We start from the raw sequence: 23,601 nt of genomic DNA on the forward strand, positions 1-23,601 counted from the left end.
TTGGGGGCAATTGATGCTTTGTCGTTAATTCTCCAAGGTAATACTGGATATTAAAAAAGTTGAATTCAAATTAAACATATTTTGTAGTAAATGTCATACATTAATACACTATAATTTGATATGGCATAGTTATCCAATACCTATCAAATAACTTTAAATTTTTTTTAATGTTTATTTATTTTTGAGAGAGAGACAGAGCATGAGCAGGCAAGGAGCAGAGAGAGGGAGACAAAGAATCTGAAGCAGGCTCCAGGCTCTGAGCTGTCCTCACAAAGCCCAACAAAGGGCTTGAACTCATGACTTGAGCAGAAGCTGAACGCTTAAGCGACTGGGCCACCCAGGTGCCCCAATTATCAAATAACTTTAGAATGACAATATGTAACTGGAGTACCAAAGTTTAGAATTGTAATTAGCCCCTGAAACCTCCTAAATATGGACTCTATGGTTCTTTAAAAAGTTATTGTTACTGATTTCCCAAAGTGAAAGGCATGCCACTCAGTGGATAGAAAGCAGTACTGCAGAGAAGGAATAGCTAGGATTACATTTTGGGATTTTGCCAATTTGACCTGAGGGGGGATGAGTGAGCAAGCCGAGACTAAGAAGGTTTATGTGAGTTGTTCTAGAATTAAACTTGATGATTAATATTAGTGGCATGACCATCATGTTTGTACAAATAGAGACACAGACTGCAAAAAAAATATTTATTTATAACAGTCATTCTGAATGAGGGGCATTTTGACCCCAGCCTTGCACTGAGACACTTGGCAATGTCTGGAAACATTTTTGGTTATCACACACAATTTTGTGTGTGTGTGTGTGTGTGTGTGTGTGTGTGTGTGTGTGTATTACTGACATCTAGTAGGTAGAGGCCAGGATTGCTGTTCAACATCCTATAAGGCATAAATAAGACAGTCCCCACCACAAAGAATTGTTCAGCCCCAAATGTCAATAGTATTGCTGCTGAGAAACATGCTTTTTAAAAATTAGTTTCACATGTTTTTTAACTCAAACGTTTCAAATGGGTTTAGTCAAAACTCTTCCAGATGTTCACACAATTAGACTAGCCTTACTTTCTAATAGATAAGCAACACTTTATAACACAGATTCATTTTATCTGCAATGATTATATAACTTTGTAAACTGCTTCCAAAAATCAGTAAAAGTTTTAATTTTCACATATAATTTCCCCCAATCTTGCCTTTCCCTGTTACCAACTCAAAGCCTTTTCTCCTTTCATTGCCCATTTCCTTCTATTCTGTATTATTTCATTAGACTAAGTAACTGAAGCACTGACCACAAGCAAATACAGTGAGAATATTTAAAATTTGGATAGAACTTATCTTTTGATAAGATTATAATTTCATTTCCCTTAGATTAATTTTTTTTCTTTACAGTCTAGGCAGATGGAGACCCAGCTTATTCTTACAGTTTTGAAATGAAACAAGTTTCAGATTATTGGTAGAGTGTGAGATGATTTCTTTCTCCTGGAATTAGTCTGTTTAGGGTAAGTAAAATGTTTGATTTATCTTCTTTAAAAAAATCTCTGATGCTTTTTTTTTTTTTTTAACATTTATTTATTGTTGAGATGGTGTGAGTAGGGGAGGGGCAGAGAGAGAGGGAGACACAGAATGTGAAGCAGGCTCCAGGCACTGAGCTGTCAGCACAGAGCCCAATGCTGGGCTTGAACCCACAGACTGAGATCATGACCTGAGCCGAAGTTGGACGCTTAACCAACTGAGCCACCCAGGTGCCCGAAATCTCTGATGCTTTTTATGTTGTTCTATTGGTATTAATAATTGATTTAATTATACCTCAGAATGATAGTGGCATACACTATGGAGATGTTATAAAGATTACTTCATATGTACTATTTTTTTAAGCCCACGGACAAAACACGTATTTTGTGAAATTTAAGACTGTTGAAATGTAAAAACTTTTGGGAAATAATATCCAGGTTCTTCCCCTAAATTCTTAACACTATAATTCCAAATATAAAGGAATATATAAAAAGTATGGGAAGAATCAGCTGAAACATGAAAGTATAAATAATCACAGGTATTGCTTGTTTTTCTTTGGTTTTGCTAGAGATCTAAAAAACCTTTCTCTATGGAAAGTACTTACTTAGAAAACTACATATGAAAAGTATTTTAGCAAGTCTGTTCTTTCTTGATAAGTAATGAAATGTAGAGATTTACTATAGTTTTCCCGCCTTTTGAACATTTAATGTTTAGGAAGGGGCTTCTAACATCCAGCAAAATGCCTGGTACATAGCAGATACCCAAAAAACATTTGTTAAATGAATGAAAATGAGCAGGTAAATACTCAGATTTTTAAAAAATCAATATAAGGCTCCCTTGGTAGTGCACACTCCCATGAGGCTCTCATCTATCTAGCAGCTCATTATGTATTTCTAATTTTCTGGTGCCAGCATGATCTGTTGGACACGTCAAATAAAAAATGTGCCAAACTAAACTTGTGTTTTTCTTACCCAAACCTGCTCCTCCTTCTTGTTTCCTATTTCTGTGAATGTAACCATAATCCTCCTACTCACCCACTCCCCATATCCTTCTTTGAACAGGTGAGTTGACATCCAGGTTATTCTGCTTCTATTGCATCTTTCCCATCTAGGTCCCTTCTCCTCTTGTCCTCAGCCTCTACTACCTTTTACTTGGACGAAACTACCTTTGGTGTTCCCTGTCCCTAGTCTTTTCTCACCAATCTATTCCTAAACGTGTTGGCTGATTGCACATTACCCCTCACCTCCATCAAAAAGGGAAAAATCCAGTTTAGTGTAACAGTTAAGAGACTGGATTCTGGCTCTGATTTGTCTGAGCATAATGTGGTGATCTAGAGCTTAGACTCTGAAGCCAAACCGCATAGTTTATGGTATGCTGTTCAAGGAGTTCTTTTCCAACTTCATTTCTCACTTTGTAGTCTCGCCAAAATACCTCCGTCCGTCTTTCCTCTAGCCTTTAAAGGTCAGTACACCTTATCACTTCCCTGAAATAGTCGTCCTCTTCTCAGAACTGCCCTAGCGTGGCACCGATAGTTCTACCTAGCAGCTTTGTACAAATTGTGTCCTTAAAAAATGTTTTTTAAATCTCTCTTGAGAAAACACAAGTTTACTGAGGGCAGGATATTATTGTATTCTTTTTTGTATCTCCACTAAATCACGTTGTGACTTGCACATTATAGTCGCTTGAGAAATGTTAGGTGAATACTAATTTAGATAAATTAATCTGATTCTCAACGTCTCCCCTTCCGACTGCACATATTTCTAAAAAATAAGAGAACTTTGTATTAAAAAGGGTGAATAAATGTATGTAACTTAAACCCTTAAAAAATTGAACTTAAAAAAATGTCTTGAGGACCCAAGAGTCAAAACTTTACATGAGTCACATTTACCAAAATTATAAAATTTTTAAATAGTTCTTTATGTTTTCGCTTTAAAAGAATAAATGTGCTAAATGTTAACATGAGTCATGTATTTTTTAATTCATTATGTATGTTACATTCATCTGCCTATTCTGCTGGATCTGGCACACCCCCCAGCACGACGGAGCCACACACCCTTCCCTACTCGGAGAACCAGGCCCTGCCCCGCAGGAACAGCCGGGAAGCTGCTCGCCCCGCCCACCCGCTGGCTCGCTCGCTCCCAGGACACGCGGCTCCGCCCCAAAGCGCGTCGGCGCCGGGTCCCAGGGCGCACGCGCAGGCTCCTTCTGGTCGCGCGGGAGGGCGCGCGTCTGCCGCGGCCCCCTCCCCCCACCCCTCGCCGCGCCCGGCAGGAACCCGTCGCCGGGTTTGCTTAGGCTGCCGGGGTCCGTCGTCGTCATGGACTCTCCGTGGGATGAGCTGACCCTTGCCTTTTCTCGCACGTCTATGTTCCCCTTTTTTGACATCGCTCACTACCTGGTGTCTGTGATGGCGCTGAAGCGTCAGCCGGGTGAGTGCGGGGAGTCGCAGACCGGCCCCCTCAGGGGACCTCTCGCGAAGAGGACGGCTGAACGGCCGAGCTGCCGCTGTCCCAGAGTCCTATAGCCGAGCTGGAGGGGAGGCGAGAGCCGATCCGCCTGACCCCTCGAGCGCAGATGGGGAAACTGAGGCCGGGAAGGGTGGTGACCCCGGTACTCGTCAAAGGAGGCGCGACGTAGGGTCCGCAACGCCGCGCCGGGGGCGGGTGACAGGGCAGCCGCTGCCGCATTTGGGAGCCCGGGTACGACTTGCGTCCGCCCAGGATGTGCGCGGTCTCTCGGCGGTGCCGCCATCTCCTTGGAAAGTACGGTATTTAAAAGTCACCTGGGGACGGAGCTCCCTGAAACAGCGTGTGGCACTTGGTCGCTTGGGATAATGAGTAGTTAATGGACTGTTCCGCAGTCATGAAAGTTGTATCGACACTTAAAGAGCCTCGGGCAGGCACACCAGTATTCCCCTTAACGCAGCGCTCTGTCATCTTGCTGGACAAAGTGACTGCTGGAAGAGAGTGGATTCCCATTTTCCGTCGTGTGAGTGACCTCGTACCAGAGTCATTTCGCATAGTTTCACTCTTTGTAGCCTGGGGGGTATTGTCTTAATACAGGATTTTGAGTCTTTTTTGAAGTCTATACGATCAAGGAGCAGTATTTCCTTTCTTGTATTTTACATTCAGGAGATGTTTGCTCCTATATTGCTTTACTCTTGCAGCCATTCTACCGGCCTTTTCGTTTTATGGATCTCTTCTTTCTTTGTGGTCAGGCATTTATCTTCTTTTTCTCCTTTCTGCCTGCTCATGCTGCCTGGTCCTGTAGAGTTCATGAGTGAGGGCTTGAGGTGATGCTGTACCTTCTACTGTTGGCTGTGTGTGGTTTTTAAAACTGTTTGGTCTCAGAAATATTCCTCATTTGCCTTGATGTTTGTAGCTCAGTCAGAATCATTGTTCGTTAGAGGTTTTGACACCTGGATAAGGTGAATATTGCATTAAATCAGGACAGATAGCCTGCATAAGAAACGGTTTCCTTGATTTGAAAAGAATTATATTATTATGTCACATCCACGAGTTGAAATTTTCTCGTGTAGGCTAAATCACCTTCTCAAAGTGTGGTCCAGGAACCCTGGGGTTCCTCACACTTCCAGATCAAAATCGTTTTCATAACAACACGCAGATGTTCTTTGTCTTTGTTGTACTATTTTTCTCACAAGTGTACAGTGGGGTTTTCCAGAGGCTACATGACCAGCGATACTCTAGCAGATTGAATCCAGAAGCAGATATGAGAGTCCAGCTGTTTTCTATTTGAGGCCAGACATTAAAAGGGATTTGCTAACATATAAAACAGTGTGACTTTTCTCACTAAATGTTTTTTGCTTTGGAAAACAGTTATTTTTCATAAAGAGTACATAATTTATGTTAACATGTGCATTTATTATTTTTAAAATGAGTACATAAGTACTGTAGAATTTTCTCAGTTAACAATCCTGTAACTCACATAAATAAAAGCTCTTTGAGGTCTTGAAGAATTTTTTTCAAGTCTTACTTAAAAATTTTTTTATTTATTTTTGAAAGAGAGAGAGTGTGTTGTGTGTGTCTGCATGCGCCCGCGTGGGGGAGGGGGTGGGGGGAGGGGCAGAGAGAGAGAGACACACAGAATCTGAAGCAGGCTTCAGGCTCTGAGCTGTCAGCACAGAGCCTGACATGGGGCTCGAACTCACGAACCGTAAGATCATGACTTGAGCCGAAGTTGGATGCTTAACTGACTGAGCCACCCAGACACCCCATTAAAATTTTTTTTTAGTGTTTATTTATTTTTGAGAGAGACAGTGCAAGCGGGGGAGGGGCAGAGACAGGGAGACACAGAATCCGAAATAGGCTCCAGGCTCTGAAGTGTCAGCACAGAGCCCAATGCAGGGCTTGAACCCACAAACCATGAGGTCATGACCTGAGCCAAAGTCAGCCGCTTCACTGACTGAGCCAACCAGGCGCCCCTCAAGTCTGACTTTTTAAAGGTTTAAATTATGTATATTATACTTATGCTTTTAAATATAAAATTCTGTGATTTTGGATAAGCACAGATATGTACCTACCACCATTGTCAAGATACAGTTTGATCACCCACCCCAGATTCCTTCTTGCTTGTTTGTGGTCAGCTCTCCCTCAGCCATTCACCTGCTCCAAAGTTTATTTTTATTTTTGAGAGAGAGACAGAGCGAATAGGGGAGGGGCAGAGAGAGGGAGAGGGAGGATCCCAAACAGGCTCCGCACTGTCAGCACAGAGCCCGACACAGGGCTCTAACTCACAAACCGGTGAGACCATGACCTGAGCTGAAATCAAGAGTTGGACCACCCAGGCACCCCCAAAATATTTTATATTCCAGTACCAGTACTTGTAAACAGGTAAAAATGATAGAATTCATACAAAGGAGTGCTTCTATTTAAGCATTTACCAGAAGTGTGTTAGACTGCCTGTATCTTCCGCATTATTCACTATTACCATTTTTTAAAATATGTTGTCATTCTGATGATCAGAAAAATAGTTTTCATTTGCATCTCTCATGGTTACTGAGTTTGTGCTTCTCAAGTTTATTGACAATTTGTATTTCCACTTATTGAGCTGATCATATTGTTTTTCTGATTTGAATTGTAATACATTTTTTTAAATGATGAATTGGGGTGCCTGGCTGGTTGACTTAGAAGAGCGTGCGACTTGATCTCAGGGTTGTGAGTTCAAGCCCCATTTGGGTGTAGAGATTACTAAAAATAAATAAATAAAAATAAAAACTTAAAAAAATGAATCATCCTTACATTCTTGGGATAAACTGTACTTGTTTGAGGTATTATTTTAATTCATTCGGGATTTTGATTTGCCAATACTTCATATAAATTTTTGCTTAATTGGAAACTTTTTTATCCCTTATTGCCTGATTCTCTAGAACTCAGACCTATGGTACAGTAAAACTGCAATTCACCTATGTAGATAAGAAGGATTCTTCTTATCTTTATTTTCTCAAGCATGTTACTCCTTCAGACTCTTGACTTTTTGGGATGTACTCTACCACTGCTAATACCTCACTCCTCACTTTCCTACCATTTACATCTTTTATGTCTCTACCTAGATCTTTTAAAATGCTAGTGGAGACAAGAGGGTAAAGGGGATTAACTTTTTCTTTCTGTGGTGTGGATAAGGATAGCACCCCTTTTTTGTTTGGTTCAGGTTGTAGGCCTTCAAACCCAAGGAAGGTTGATGGTTTTCCTCTCCTTTTCCATGTGACCTTGTGCTTCAAGCAAAGACATCAGGGTATTTAGTAAATTGGATTTTTAAAATTTCTTAATATACCTCCGTTTGTCAAATAATTAAATTTTAGTTCTTCCTAAACCCTGGTATCTGATTATCTATAGTTTTAAGTTTTCGCTAGTAGGATAGATTTTGTTTGTTTTCCATTTTCCTGGGTATTTTATTAGAAGTTTGAAAACGGTGCTGTGAGGGCTCTTAGTCAGAAACCATTTAGCAGAAATTTTATTTCTCTTATTTTACATTAAAAAAAATTTTTTTTAACGTTTATATATTTTTGAGAGAGACAGAGTGTGAGTGGGGGAGAGACAGAGAGAATGGGAGATCCAGAATCCAAAGCAGGCTTCAGGCTCTGAGCTGTCATCACAGACCCTGAGGCAGGGCTCCAACTCACAAGCCTTGAGATCATGACCTGAGCCGAAGTTGGACACTCAACCGACTGAGCCACCCAGGTGCCCTTCTTCTCTTACATTTTTAATCTGCCTTCTCGGTCTCTTTTCTTATTTAAATCTTCATTAAGGGGCGCCTGGGTGGCGCAGTCGGTTAAGCGTCCGACTTCAGCCAGGTCACGATCTCGTGGTCCGTGAGTTCGAGCCCCGCATCGGGCTCTGGGCTGATGGCTCAGAGCCTGGAGCCTGTTTCCGACTCTGTGTCTCCCTCTCTCTCTGCCCCTCCCCCGTTCATGCTCTGTCTCTCTCTGTCCCAAAAATAAATAAACGTTGAAAAAAAAAAAATTTAAATCTTCATTAAAATAAACACATTTCTTCAATCGTACATTCATACCCAGTTACTCTTTTCTGTAAGACTTCGTGAAAATTTAATCTACAATTATTTGTACTTGATTTTTACACACAAAATCTGTTATTTTACTCTTAATTCTCCTACTGCTGTTTTGCTCATCTCTCTCAAATCACAGGGAGTTTAGTTAAGTAAATATTCACGGAAACTCCACTGCATATCAGGCAGTATTTTAGATGTTGAGGATACCAAGATGAAAGATGCTCTTGTAGCCCTAAAGGAACTCAGCTGTGCTGTTGTCGTCATCGTCTTTTTTTTTTTGATAGTGTCACATAAGGTTGCACTACCTTCCTATACGATCATAATATTCATTTCAGATACATGCAAAAGCATTTTAGTATCTTGATTGTAATCCTCAAACATCCTTTTAAGGTAGGTATTATTGAACTCATTTTACAGATGAGGAATACACTTACAGGAATAAAATAACTTTATTTAAGTCACATAGGTTAATAAATTATGGAGCTAGTTCTTCAGCTAATTCCAAAGTTCTCAAATATTCTGTGCTCTCTTTTTGCAGGTCCATTTAATGTTTCTGGTTTCTCAATATTTAGCAATTTCTTAATAAGCTTTCATTTGACATGGTTATTTTCTCCCATGATTTCTGTCATTTCCTTATCACCAATGAGGTTTTCCTTTGCTTTCAGGAATTAAATCCAGGAATAAAGCTTATTAGTGTTCCTTCTTCTAATTTGTTGGAGATGAAAGTATTCATGTATCAAGAATTTGTCAGTTCTAAGGATTCTGTAAAGGAGGCAACATTGTTTTGCTATCTTTATGAATCCACACATAAAAACATTCAGAAAAGTACAAAAATCATAAATGTACAGCTCAATGAATTTCCAAAATGAACACATCTATTTAATCAGCATCCAGATAAAAATAGAACATTCATGATACTCCAAAAGCCCTTTTTGTTATGTTGTGGTTTACAAAGCCAAAATATGTTCTGCCCAGTGTGGGATGGAAAAAGCATGTTTCAGAAATGACAGTTTATAATTTACTTCTATTAGTTTAAAGAGTCTTACTTAAATATTTTTAATAATTTTTAAGTGAAAGAATATTTGATTGACCTGACATAAATTATAGGCCAGAGTGTGGTGTGGTAGAAAGAGCTCATAAAATCAGGAGACCAGTGTTAAAACTCTGTCAGTAGCTTGGGATAAGAACTTAAAACCCAGTATTTTATCTGTGCAGTGAGTAGGCTGGACTAGAGCACCAGCTGAGCGGTGTTCCCTTCTTAGGAGTCTCAGTTTTAGCTCTAAAGAGATCTTTGTTCAAGCTCCTATGTTTTAATAATTTTAATCCTTTGTTTCCCCAGCAGCAGTAAACTACTTTTTCTAGTTGATACCTCTGTGATACTATAGTATTTACTTTTTACATTTTCAACAATCTAGTTAACAATTTTATAATTATGTCTTTATAGTAAATTCTCTCTGTTAAAATAACTGTGTATTTTCTCTTTCCTGACTGGATTCTGACTGGTACAGAATCCTAGCAATGGAGTTTAACTTCCTACCTTCTGTTTTGCATATGTTATATTAAGATATTTAAACTATTGGCTATTTCCTGCCCATAGATCCAGTCTGTATAATGTCATCAGTATAGTGGGCCAGTGTGATGTTATGTGGATTCTCAACATGATCAAAATTTCTGGACTTTGTTGGAGAGCAGGAGAGTTGACATAGACCTAAGGCAAGACTGTGATAATATACTGTTTACCTAGCCAGATAAAAGCAAAATGTTTCTGGGATTCTTTGCAAATTAATATGGAGAAAAAGGACTTGCTTACCAGGTTATAGGGATTATGTTGATTTGTTCCAGTAAAAATACTGCATCTTGAATACCAGTTGCAACTGGAGTCACTACCTGTCTACATTTATGATAATCCACAGTCATTCTCCAGGATCCATCTGCTTATGTATAGACCAAATAGACAAGTTAAATGGGATGTGATGGCTGTCACCACGTTTTCATCTTTGATGTTTTTGATTATGGCAACCATGTTTGTGGTATTGCCTTTTTTTTTAAGTTTATTTATTTTGAGAGAGAGAGCAGAAGCAGGGGAGGGGCAGAGAAAGAGAGAGAGAGAGTGAGAGAGAATCCCACTGACTCTGTGGAGCCCGATGTGGGACTTGAACTCATAAACCATGAGATCATGACCTGAGCAGAAACCGAGAGTCGGGACTCTTAACTGACTGAGCCACCCAGGAGCCCCTCTGTAGTACTGCTTTTTAAAAATATGGGCTGTCTGAGTGGCTCAGTTGGTTAAGCGTCTGACTTCCACTCAGGTCATGATCTTGCAGTCCATGAGTTCGAGCCCTGAGTTGGGCTCTGTGCTGACAGCTCAGAGCCTGGAGCCTACTTCAGATTCTGTGTCTCCTCCTCTCTGCCCCTCCCATGCTCATGCTCTGTCTCTCTCAGTCTCTCAATAATAAATGTTAAAAAAATTTTTTTTTAAATACCTTGATGAAGGGAAGGAACTCTAGGGGCTTCTACTTGAATGTTTCTACCATAATGATCCTTACTCCTGGATCAGAGGATTAATATGGGGATTGTGTCAGTTGCCAGCTGTGTCATAGTTATACATTAAAGAACTACAAGGTGAGTCTATGGATTTACTTGGCCCACTATGATTCAAACTTGATCCAAAACTGAAAGTAGAACATGACTTTATTTTCTAGCTTTTTTAAAAAAAAATTTTTAATGTTTATTTATTTTTGATAGAGCACAAGAGGGGAGGGGCAGAGAGAGAGGGAGACACAGAATCAGAAGTAGGCTCCAGGCTCCAAGCTGTCAGCACAGAGCCCTACGCGGGGCTCAAACTCACAGACTGCGAGATCATGACCTGGGCTGAATTTGGACACTCAACCGACTGAGCTACCCAGGCGCCTTTATTTTCTAGCTTTCATTTCATGATGAAAAGTATTTTGATTTTAAAGCCCGTAAGTGATTATGAGTGCTTCAAAACTGATATACTTTGAATTAGAGTCAGGTCTCAGTGTGACAAATTTTGCTAAATTTTGGGGAAAATAATTCTATTGATAGCATATCACAAACATCTTAAGGTAGGACAGAAAATGTTTTTGTCCTTTCAGTGTCAACATGTTAAAAATAAAATAACATATCCTAGTTAACACAGCTTGTTTCTTAGCTAAAAGAATACATCTTTGTTTTAAAACTGAGAAGAAACTGGGGCACCTGGGTGGCTCGGTCATTTGGTGTCCAACTTCGGCTCAGGTCATAATCTCCATTTGTGGGTTTTAGCCCTGCATCGGGCTCTGTGCTGACAGCTCAGAGCCTGGAACCTGCTTCAGATTCTGTGTCTCCTCTTCTCTCTGCCCCTCTCATGCTTTTGCGCTCTCTCTGTCTCTCAATAATAAACATTAAAAAAATTTTTTAACTGAGAAGAAATTAAAGATATCCTATTATTTTTCTCCTACTGAAAATTACTTATATGTTCTAAAGATACACAAGCTGTTTCTGGTTAACTTCTGGATTTTCACAGTTTAACTTTACAATAAACTAATTCTGGTACTGAAATAACATATACAAAGGAACATAACACCTAAAGAAATTTGTCATAAGAGGGGCGCCTGGGCGGCTCAGTCGGTCAAGCATCCGACTTTGGCTCAGGTCAAGATCTCATGGCTGGTGGATTTGAGCCCCACATTGGGCTCTGTGCTGACAGCTCAGAGCCTGGAGCCTGCTTCAGATTCTGTGTCTCTCCCTCTCTGTTCCTCCCCTGTTAATGCTCTGTCTTTCCTTCTCAAAAATAAAAACATCTAAAAATTAAAAAAAAAAAAAGAAATTTGTTGTAAGATTGTCTCATACTTAAAATGTGTGTCCATAGTGTGTGTATGCAAGAGAACTTTATAGAAACGGCTATTTGAGAGGTGCCTGGGTGGCTCAGTTGGTTGAATGTCTGACTTTGGCTCAGGTCATGATCTCGCTGTCTGTGAGTTCAAGTCCCTTGTTGGGCTCTGCTGACAGCTCAGAGCCTGGAGCCTGTTTCGGATTCAGTATCTCCCTCTCTCTCTGTCCCTCCCCCATTCATGCTCGCTTGCTCTCTCCCTCCCTCTCTCTCTCTCTCTCTCTCTCTCTCTCTCTCTCTTCTCTCTCTAAAATAAATAAACATTTAAAAAAATTAAAGAAAGGGCTATTTGAATGAGAGAAATTTTTCTAATTGACATAATTTTGAAAATTAGGCAAAAAAGACTGATCTAAGGGAGACCCTTCAATTCTGTTCTTCTCCTTTCTGTTTTGCTCTAATGAAATCTTAGTTTTCCTGATTTAAGTCTCTTAGGGATATAAGTACTTTTTTAAGGGCTGTGGTATGTCATTTTCTTTTCAGCCTTTCAATAAGAACTCAAAAAATTATACCTTGGGCTCAGAGAATAAAAGCAGCCCAAAGGCTGCATTTTGCTTACTTTCTCTGCTGGTAGTGATCAGTCCATTCAGCAGATAAATCAGCAAGTGTCTGCCAATGTACTAGGTAGTAATATGTGTTTTGATCTATATTTTCTTATTTTAAATCCTTATAAGTTATGAATTATTCTCATTTAATGGAAGTTGAAACTTAAGCTAAAAGGGTTTAGTGTTCCTACCAAGAGGTCATGAAACTGGTCAAAACTGGTGTTTCAGCTGCTTCTTTGACTTATGACAATACAAAGGGAAATTAATGGTAGTAAAATCATAATACTTGAACTCTGGAAATGTTTCACATACATTTTTCTGTCATACAATAAACATTTATAGGGTACCTACTCTGCACTAAAGTCTCTTAGAATTTTAACAGGTAAGAACTTTATAATGGAGCTAACATAAACAATCTAGAATGTGATATGTCTTAAGAGGAAAGAATAAAATATGACAGTTGAGGAAACAGGAAAGTTATTTTGACAGACTTAATCAGAAATGAATATTACATGAATGAATCATTCGTGTGAAAGCATTTAGTACATTTGATTCGGATTGTTGCAATGGTCAAAGGAAAACCTGAATATATTTGAATTTGGCTAAGCCAGTGAGTGGTATCAGATGGATGTAGGTAGTGCTAAATCTTCATTAGAATAATATAAGGAAAACAGAGGACAGATAGCAGTGAGTATTCCTTATTGTATGTTTATCAGAAGTAATTAATTACCTTGGAATGTGATCTTCATAGTGACTGTGCTATGATGGGCTTGTTTAGCTTTGTTACATCTTTCTTGCAGTTAGAACTCCCATTTCCAGAATGTGTTGCTAGAGCTCACAGGGTATGCCTGTGAGAGAAATAGGGACACACACACACACAACACAGTGGGGTTGGGAGAGAGTTAAGAGTAAGGGGGAAAGTGATGTGTCTGTGTAAATTAGCATAGGAAAAAAAGAAGTCTGGAAGTTGTCACCTCTCAAGATAGTAGTATGATGGAATGGGAAAAGTAGAAAGGAAAGGGCAATTTGGCTTTTATTTTTACTTATGTGGTAATAGCGATAAGCTAATACTTATTGCTTACTATGTGCCAGACCCCCGTTCTAAGTGATTTAAAAGTACTCACTTGGGGGCACCTGGGTGGCGCAGTCGGTTAATCGTCCGACTTCAGCCAGGTCACGATCTCGCGGTCCGTGAGTTCGAGCCCCGCGTCAGGCTCTGGGCTGATGGCTCGGAGCCTGGAGCCTGTTTCCGATTCTGTGTCTCCCTCTCTCTCTGACCCTCCCCCGTTCATGCTCTGTCTCTCTCTGTCCCAAAAACAAATAAACGTTGAAAAAAAAATTAAAAAAAAAAAATAAAAAAAAAAATAAAAGTACTCACTTGTAGTTGATCCTTAGTGGATCCTTACAGCAACCTTGTGATGTAGATTACTTTATTTCTTTTCCTCTTTCTTGTGTGTGTGTGTGTGTGTGTGTGTGTGTGTGTGTGTGTGTGTGTTTTCAACATGTAGGAAAGCAACTTGTTGAGTTCACACACAGATTAAGTGCTGGTGCCAGGATTTATACCTGAGCAATTACACTCTAGAGTCCATACTCTTAAGCAGTCTATATTGCTTTTTAATATGAAGATGATGCAGTATGGAACCTAGTGACCATTGACCAAACGATAAGATTATACTCATTTATTAGGCTGACTGACCAATGTTATAATCACTTACCACTGTGTGGGGCACTAGTGCCAATACACATATCCAGGAAGATTATATATACATATTAGAGACATAGTAGTATTACATCTGACATAGGGTTTGGCTGTAAAGATAGCATGATCATGCATTAAAATAATTCTTGAAAATTCTTAGGTTTAGAGGAAATTGCTACACTGAAGATTGATGTCCTGCCTTTTAGTACATTTCTCATAACTGATTTTTCTTCCAGATTGGAACAGGTCACCATTTCTTGAGTTATCACCAGTTGCATATCATAAAACCTTGGCATCACTTCACTTCACAGGATGTGTACAGCACAGAAAATGCCCATCTGCCAACTCATTTGCACTCCTGGGCACATTTTGTTATGTGGAATGGTGGGTTGCACTAATTGACTTTTATTTCCTCCTTTTATTTTTCCTGAGCACATATGGGTGATTTCCATGTTAATTCAAGTATGATGATGTTACCCTACTGAACTCAACATATACATTTGTGTAGTTTTGTTTTTGTTGTTTGTTTTTGCATAAATGGGCCTTTTCCTAAGAGATAACAACAGTGAGTATTTTGGTTATATGTTCTTGCAGACCTTATTTTATGTATTAGTTGCATGTATATGTACTAATAGAAATATATGGTTTTCTGTTTCCCCCCGTAAATTATTTTTTATTGTACGTATTGTTCATATACATATGATTTTCTTTTTGTCATATAAGTGCATGTAAAGCACTTTACCCAGATTCACCAACCACTTACATTTTGCCCCATTTATTTAATTTTTGCCAGCTTTATTGAGGTACAGTTGACAAAATTGTTTATATTTAAAGTGTACAATTTTATGGTTTGATATGCATATGAATTGTTAAATGATTTTCACAGTCAAGTTAATTAGTACATCCATCATCTCACAATATTTAAATAACTTAAACTTTTTTTTTTTTAGTTGTGACTTAAGGTCTACTATCTTAACAAGTTTCAAGTGTACAATGCAGTATTAACTATAGTTGCTGTGGTATACATTAGATCCCTAGAACTTATTCATCTTACAACTAGAAGTTTGTACTTTAGCATCTCTCTCTCTGAATGTTTTTATTTATATGTATTATTTTCTCAAAACCACTTGAATGTAAATTGGAAGCACTTGCCCAGTTACTTCAAATTACTTAAGTGTGTTAATATTAAAAACCACAGTTTAGTTATGAAAGTCAGAAAGTTTAACAGTGCTGGATCACCTGGGTGGCTCAGTCGGTTAAGCATCGACTGCAGCTCAGGTCATCATCTCACTGTTTATTGGTTTGAGCCCCATGTTGGACTCTGTGCTGACAGCTCAAAGCCTGGAGTCTGCTACAGATACTATGTCTCCCTCTCTCTCTCTGCCCCTCCTCTCTCTCTCTCCCTCTTTCTCTCTCTCTCTCAAAAATAAATGAACATTAAAAAAAAACTTTCAGAAAGTTTAACAGTGCTATATGACACTATTATTTATGTAAGCCACAGCCCATATTTAGATTTCATTAGTTATCCCAAAGTTCATTTATAAATATTCTTTCCCATTCCAGGATGTGATCTAGAATACACATGCATTTAGTTGTTGTCTCTTTAATGTTATTTAATCTGGAGCATTTCATCAGCCTTATTTTTGGTATTTCTTGACTTCAACATTGTTAAAATATAGGCCAGTTTTTTGGTTTTTTTTTTAAATTTTTTCCAGAAGAGCCCTCAATTTGGGTGTGTCTGATTGCATTAGTTCAGGTTATGTATTTTTGTAGAAATACTGTAGAAGCAAAGATGTGTTCTTAGTGCATCATCTTGGGAGTCACATTATACTGTTTGTTTACAGTGATGTCTGCAAGGTTTCTCCACTCTAAAGTTATTATTTCCTTCTGTAATTAATAAGTTATTTGTTAGGAGACATTTTAAGATGATGTGTATACCTGTTCCTCATCAGCCTTTCACCTCTAGGTTTATTTTATTCTGTTTCTAGCCAGTCATGTTAAAAGCTTAGATTATTTATTTCAGCTTTTATTTGCTAAAGTGCTTAAGATGATAAATTTTTCTTAATATATTGCTTTGATATAGAACTGGAAGTACCTACAGTAGGGCTGGGAATGAAAGGAAAGAGTAGATAGGGAGATTGTTTATAATAATGTGTGATTAGGAAACTGGTAGTAGGAGCTGGACAGAGTATTTTAAAGGTGCTTCAGATTACCTCTGTCATAACAAAATGCTTAGAGTTTATGATGATCGTGATTGTCATACCCATGAGTAATAGTAAGTTTTTGAAAGTTATGAAATTAAGAAGTTTATTTCTTTAGTGACACCGGTACCTCAGGATTTGTTTAATATACAACTATCTCAGACCGCATTTTTACTTTACCATTTCAGGAGCTGTGGCAGTGGCATGGAAGAATCCTCTTTCAAGCTGGTTCACTGCTATGCTCCATTGCTTTGGTGGAGGAATTTTATCCTGTGTATTGCTTGCGGAGCCTCCGTTGAGGTTTCTTGCAAACAACACTAATATATTACTGGCATCTTCGATCTGGTAAGCTGCCATTATGGTGAACAATGAGACATTGTAAAATTTGTTCTGTAAATTATTAGTAAGTGAAATTTTTTTCTTTAAAAAATATTTTATGTTCTTGAAAAGTTAATGCATGTACAAAGGAAGGAACCCAAATAAAGCCAGTGGTTTTAAGTACAAAGTTTGTCTCTCACCCTTCTCTTTTATCCTCTCCCAGAGGCAAGTATTGTTACCATTGTCTTATGTATCTTTAGGGGAAGCTTTTCAGATATGAAAGGGCATCAAATATTTGGCCCCAAACAGTTTATCTAACTAACTCAAACACATAGATGTACAATAGGATAAAATCAAGAATGTGACCAACTACGCAAGAAGTTCCAAGTGATTATGATTCATATATAATCATTGTTCTTGTCTTATTCCTATTGAATTTTTCAGAGTCTTAAGAGATTTAACACTAACTTTGTTTTTAATTTAGTTCTGAAGAAAAAAATGTTAGCAGGATTTGCTTTGGATTCTTGGAAATCCAAATTCAGTTATCTTTAAGAAGATTGATTCATCAAGCTAAAAAGAAGTATAATACAAATCAGAGTGCTTTGCTATATCTGAAGCGAAAACTATACTTTTAACTAAAAGCCATATCAAATATATAATATTAGAAACACTTAAAAGTTCACTTTTATTTTGATAAATTTCAAATGAATATGTAATCAGTGATAAAAGGGAACATTATAAATAGTAGTGAGGTGCCTGGGTGACTCAGTCTTTAAGCATCTGCTTTTGACTCAGGTCATGATGTGACAGTTCGTGAGTTCAAGCCTTGCATCGGGCTCTGTGCTGACCGCTTGGAGCCTGGAGCCTACTTCAGATTGTGTCTCCCTCTCTCTCTGCCTCTCCCCTTCATGTGCGCTCTCTCTCTCAAAAATAAACATTAAAAAAATTAAAAAATAAAATAAAACAGTAGTAGCAATGGGAAGAAGTAATAATGGGAACCTGTGGCAATGGAAACAAGTAGGAGTAGACTGATAAATGTGATAGCTAATATTTACTGATGTTCACTATATATCAGCTAAATTCTTTATATTCATATTTAATCATAAGGGTCCTATAAGGTAGCCATTATTTTTTGCATTTGACAAGTGAGAAAACTAGGGCATAGAGAAACTTTGCTAAAATTTACATACTTAGTAAGTGATTGAGCTAGGATCAAAACCAGGAAATTTGATTTTAGAGGCTTGACATTTAACAGCCACTGGTTCTCATAGATTTGGGTTTTTTTTGTTGTTGTTGTTTTTTTAAGTAAACTCTACCACCAACATGGGGCTCGAACTCATGACCCTGACATCAGGAGTTGCATGCTTTACCAACTGAGCCAGCCAGGTGCCCTTATCTCAGAGATTTTGTTTAACCATCTCTTAAAGTATAGTCTTTCACTTCTATGAGTTTTTTTTTTCTTTTTTTTTTAAATTGAAGTACGGTGAACATACAGTGTTATATTAATTTTAGGGGCACAATATAATGTTTCAACAATTCTCTACATTACTCATTGCTCATTAAGATAAGTGTACTCTTAATCCCATTCGCCTATTTCACCCATCTCCCTACCACCTGCCATTTGGCAATCAGCAGTTTGTTCTCTGTATTAAAGAGTTTTTGTTCTCCTTTTTTTTTTTTTTTTTGAGAGAGAGAGAGAGAGTGCAAGTGGGCGAGGGACAGAGAGAGAGCCCCACAAGGGGTGGGGGGGGGAGGGAGAGAGGGGGGAAAGAAAGAAGTGGGGCTCACCCAAAGTAGGGCTTGTACTCACCTGAAGCGGGGCTCAAGCTCACCTGATGTGGGACTCAAACTCACAAATTGTGAGATCATGACCTGAACCGAAGTCAGATGCTTAACGGACTGAGCCACCCAGGTACCCTGTTTATCTCTCTTTTTTTTCCCCCCCTTTGTTTTGTTTCTTAAATTCTACATATAAGTGAAACCGTGATGTATTTGTCTTTCTTTGGCTGACTTATTTATTTAGCTTTATACCATCTAGGTCCATGTTTAACATCACTAATTATCAGGGAAATGCAAATCAAAACTATAATGAGATATCACTTCGTGCTGTCAGAATGTCTAAAATGAAAAACACAAGAAACAAGTGCTGGCAAGGATGTGAAGAAAAAGGAACCCTCATGCACTTTTGGTAGGAATGCAAATTGGTGCAGCCACTGTGGAAAACAGTATGGGGGTTCTTCAAAAAATTAAAAATAGAATTACCATATGATCTAGCAATTCCACTATCAGGTATATTTACCCAAAGAAAACAAAAAGATACATCCATTTTTATGTTTATTGCAGCATTATTTATAATAGCCAAGATGTGGAAGCAATTGAAGTGTCCATCCATAGATGGGTGGATAAAGAAGATATGCCATATATATATAGTGGAATATTAGCTGTAAAAAAGAATGAGATATTGTCATTTACAACAACATGGATGGACCTAGAGGATATTGCTATATGTTTTAAAAGGCTTTCTCAAGGACTTTTATTTCTATAACAATATTTTAAAAATATATTGGCATAGCATTTATTACAATTTTTTAATGTGTGAAGATGTTAAAGCTATATAAAAAGTAGGATATCCAGAATCTGACTCTTACTGTCACTTCCACTTCTGCTCCTGTGTACTAACCACCATTCTTTCTTGCATGGACAAAATGATTATTTAAAAATAAGTTAGAACATATTGCTCTTATGCTCAGTAGTTTCTTATCCGATTAAGAACAAAATCTGGGGGACCTGGGTGGCTCAGTTTGTTGAGTGTTCCACTTTTGATTTTGGCTCAGGTCATGATCCCAGGGTCATGGGATGGAGCCCTGTGTTAAGCACTACACTAAGCATAGAGTCTGCTTAAAATTCTCTCTCTTTCTCTCTTTCTCTCCCTTTCTCTCCCTTTCTCTCCCTTTCTCTCCCTTTCCCTCTGCCCCTTTTCCCTGCTTGCACACACTCCCTTTCTCTCTACCAAAGAAAAAAAAAAAGAACAAAATCTAAAACTACCATGGCCCATAAAACTCTATAATCTTCTCTTTCATTCTTTCTGATGTAATCTTTCCATAGTCCTCCTGTTCAGTCTGTTCTAGCCACATTGGCTATGCCATTTCTTGAACACAAGGTGTTTTTCTACCTCAGTGCCTTTGTGCTTGCAGTCTTCTCTTTGTAATGCTATTTCCCTGGAAGGCTCATATTTTCTTTTTCAGAGAGGCTTCCCTGACTGAAATAACACCTCCTCTCTCTTGACTATCATATCCTCCTTCCTTCCTTCCTTCCTTCCTTCCTTCCTTCCTTCCTTCCTTCCTTCCTTCCTTCCTTCCTAAATTATTTATTTATTTTGAGGGGGAGAGAGAATCCCAAGCACACTCTGCACTCACAGTGCAGAGCCCAATGTAAGGCTCGAATCCACGAACTATGAGGTTATGACCTGAGCAGAAGTCAGATGCTTAACTAACTAAACCACATCATCCTTCTTTATTTTTCTCCTTAGACTAATTATTATCTGACATATTATCTGTTTATTTCTTTTTATGTTGGTCTGTCTCATTCCACTAAAATAATAGCTTCTCAGAGCAGAGACTTTGTTTTGTAAACTATATGATAATTACTTTTCTTGGTTCAGTAAATATATTGCTAAAGAAATGGACTGCTGTGTATTGTTATATTATAAGGCATTTCTGTAATTGAGTAGCAAGGAAGTACAGATCTTGATTTTTTGATCCCTTAAATGAAATAAACTTACTTGTCTGGGGTGCCTGGGTGGCTCAGTTGGTTGAGCGTCCAACTTCAGCTCAGGTCGTGATCTCACAGTTTGTGAGTTCAAGCCCCACATCGGACTCTGTGTTGACAGCTCAGAGCCTGGAGCCTGCTTTTGAGTCTGTCTATGTCTGTTTCTGCTCCTCCCCTGCTCGTGCAGTCTCAAAAATAAATAAACCTTGACATTTGTGGGGAGTCTGATTACAGTTGTAGGAGAGTATTGATCCTGGTGATGCCGGGCTCGCCACTCCTGGATTTACACCTTCTGATAGCTCTTGCAGGGAGTAACCGCTAACCTGGCAACAGATTTTGAAGTCACGAGTCTTGAAATCCTTCTCTCTTCATGGGCCATCTGGCTTCGGTCTTTATGCCCCCCCCCCCTTTTAGATGCTTTTCCTTTAATATTCTATCATTAAAAATATATGTATGTCCCATGGGCACCTGGGTGGCTCACTTGGTTAAGTATCTGAGTTTGGCTCAGGTCATGCTCTCACGGTTTGTGAGTTCAAGTCCCTTGACCCAGCTCTGTGCTGACAGCTCGGAGCCTGGAGCCTGCTTCAGATTCTGTGTCTCCCTGTCTCTGCCCCTCCCCTGCTCTCTCTCCATCTCTCTCAAAAATAAATAAAACATTTGAAAAATTTAAAAAATATAAAAATAAAAAAATATAAACCTTTAAAAAAATTACTTGCCTATAAATGTATGCTTTCTTGGATTAAATGAAAAGGTGTGTTAGAAATGGAAAGTAAGAAATGCATTTTTATATAGTGAATTAATAGAATAATATTTAATTATTTGTTTAACCTCGAATCTTTTATTATCCCAATTTTATATTGGAAGAAATTGAGGCTTAGAGAATTGGTGAATGGCAGGGTCTGACTTCAACACCACAAAAAACAAATATTTGGCCTAATGAATTATTATAAAGTATAACCTTGAAACCACTAGCCAAGTCAAGAAATGAGGCTTTGCTATCCGTCCATTCTAGAAGTCTCTTATGTGTGTCCCATGTTCTAATCACCATGATTTTCCCACCTTATATAACCATTACAATAGAACACCATTGTCCTGACTTTTATGGTAATCACTTCCTTGTATATTTTTATAATTTTGTCATCCAAATCTTCATCCATAGACACTATAATTTAGTCTTGCCTATTAAAATATTTGAGGTCTCTTAAGTCACTTTTGTTTTATAGATTCCCTCTCCATTCCTTTTTTTTTCCTTATAATTTATTTCTTGAAGAACCATGCCATTTGGCATGCAGAGTTTTCTAAAGTCTGGAATGTGCTGATTGCATACTGATGGTACAGATCATTACATTCCTGTATTCTCTGTGTTTCCTGAAAATTGGTAGATTGATCCAGAATACAAATCTGATTTAGGTTAGATCTCTTTGGCAAGATCATAAGAGGCCCAAAATACTTGATTTGCTTTCTCTTTTGTTGACATTAGACCTCTTACACTTAATGACTGTTTTAAATAATTGGGACATGCAGAATGGTAATAGTCTAATTCTATCCTCTTGTGTATTAGATGGAATAGTATTATAAATAGATATTTCCCACTAATCTATTATTTAGTTACTCAGTTGTAGTATTCATGATAAATCCTTGATTCTTTATCTGTCAGTTTTCATGATAATTGGTCCCCTGTCATCCTCCAAAGGTAACTAGTTTTTTTTGCTTTTTGTTTTTTGGGTAATTATGAACTCATGGATTTAAGCGTATTTCATAGGTTTCAATAAATTGTAGTTGTCATTATTGAGGCTTAGATTATTTCATCTTTGGCTGGTGGGAGCTTCTTCACATGGCTCATCAGACTGATTAGCTCCTTGCTACTTAATATTAGGTTGATTGATCTTCTACTTTTCTTTTGGAATCACTTATTTCTCTAAGGAGCTCTAGTGTCTCTTAGTGAGAAATGGCATTTCAAGACCACAATTTGAGGTAGAAATAGTCATTGTTATTGGATTGATTACTGTTTCTAAGCTTTCTCAGTGGACAGAGCTAAGAAAAATAAGGATAAAATTACTCGAGTTCATATTGATATTTCTAATTTAAATTCAAGAGCCTTTATTAAACTTTTCTCTGTTACATATATATCTCCTTTTTTCCACACTAAGAATTTTGTTTCTTGAGGGCACAAGACATAATAGAATTAGAATACTCCAATGTTACTCATTGATTTTACTCTGTATTATACACATAATACACAATAACTTTGGCGTAACGGTACTAATACTACCAGTGATGTGATTACTGAAAATATATATATTTTTGCATATATACTTCTCTATTCCCATTTTAAAAATAGATGTACTATTCTATATTGTCATAGTTATAATTATTACATGCTATTACTCTTCCCTTCTTACTCTTCATTCAGTCTTAGTTTTACAGCTAATTGTATGTTTAATGCTTTTTACCAGTCCTTATGTCTGTGTCTCTCTAGTAATTTTGGTTGTTTGAAGTTGATTCTCTAGGAGATTCATCACTGAATTTGGTATGTTGGTGTTTGTCTCTTTTGTACTTGAAAGTAGGTATTACTGGATATAAAATAATAGGATCATACTATGTATCTTTGAGGATTTTAAAGTGTTACTCTATTTTCTTGTGTCATAAAGCATTGATGTGATAAAGTCTGATGATCATTTAATTTTCTTTCCCTTAAAAGTCATATATTCTTTTTTTCTAGATGCCCAAAAGATTTTTTTCCATTAAAGCCTAATAATTTAAATAAAGTAAGTCTTGGTGTGGGTCATTCTGAGTCAGTATTTTTAGGTGTGTGGTATGTTCTTTATAGTAAGTACACATTTTTTTTAATTGGCAAAGTTGTTTTAGTATTTGTACTCTTCTTCAGGAACTCCGATGATTGGTATATGACTCTTTGTCTTTCTAAATCAGTGGACTTTTTAAATCTTTTTTTAAATTTAAAATGTTTTTCCCTTTCCCTTTCTATTTCTTTGAAGGTAGTGTTATATTTATTTCTCTTTGTTTTCATTCTGGTTTGGTTTTCATTAATGAGGTGATTTCTTTTCCTTAAAAAAATTTTTTTTTAATGTTTATTTATTTTTGAGAGGGAGAGAGACAGAGTGTGAGCAGGGGAGGGGCA

At 37.8% G+C, this 23,601-nt stretch overlaps 1 protein-coding gene across 2 annotated transcripts in view; it reads left to right on the forward strand.

Annotated features, from left to right (window-relative positions):
* Window positions 1–3,763: 3,763 nt before the first annotated feature.
* Window positions 3,764–23,601, forward strand: part of TMEM38B (transmembrane protein 38B) — a 54,087-nt gene continuing 34,249 nt past the window's right edge. Inside the window, exons 1-3 of one of the 2 annotated variants that reach the window (XM_030293682.1) lie at window positions 3,863–3,946; window positions 14,412–14,559; window positions 16,565–16,721. In XM_030293682.1, the coding sequence (XP_030149542.1) occupies window positions 14,550–14,559; window positions 16,565–16,721 (167 nt within the window). In that variant the 5' untranslated portion in view covers window positions 3,863–3,946; window positions 14,412–14,549. Of the gene's footprint in view, window positions 3,947–14,411; window positions 14,560–16,564; window positions 16,722–23,601 lie in introns of both variants that reach the window. The other variant, XM_030293681.1, reaches the window with a different exon arrangement.

The sequence above is a fragment of the Lynx canadensis genome, chromosome D4 (genome assembly GCF_007474595.2).
Source record: "Lynx canadensis isolate LIC74 chromosome D4, mLynCan4.pri.v2, whole genome shotgun sequence".
Taxonomy (NCBI): Eukaryota; Metazoa; Chordata; class Mammalia; order Carnivora; family Felidae; genus Lynx; species Lynx canadensis.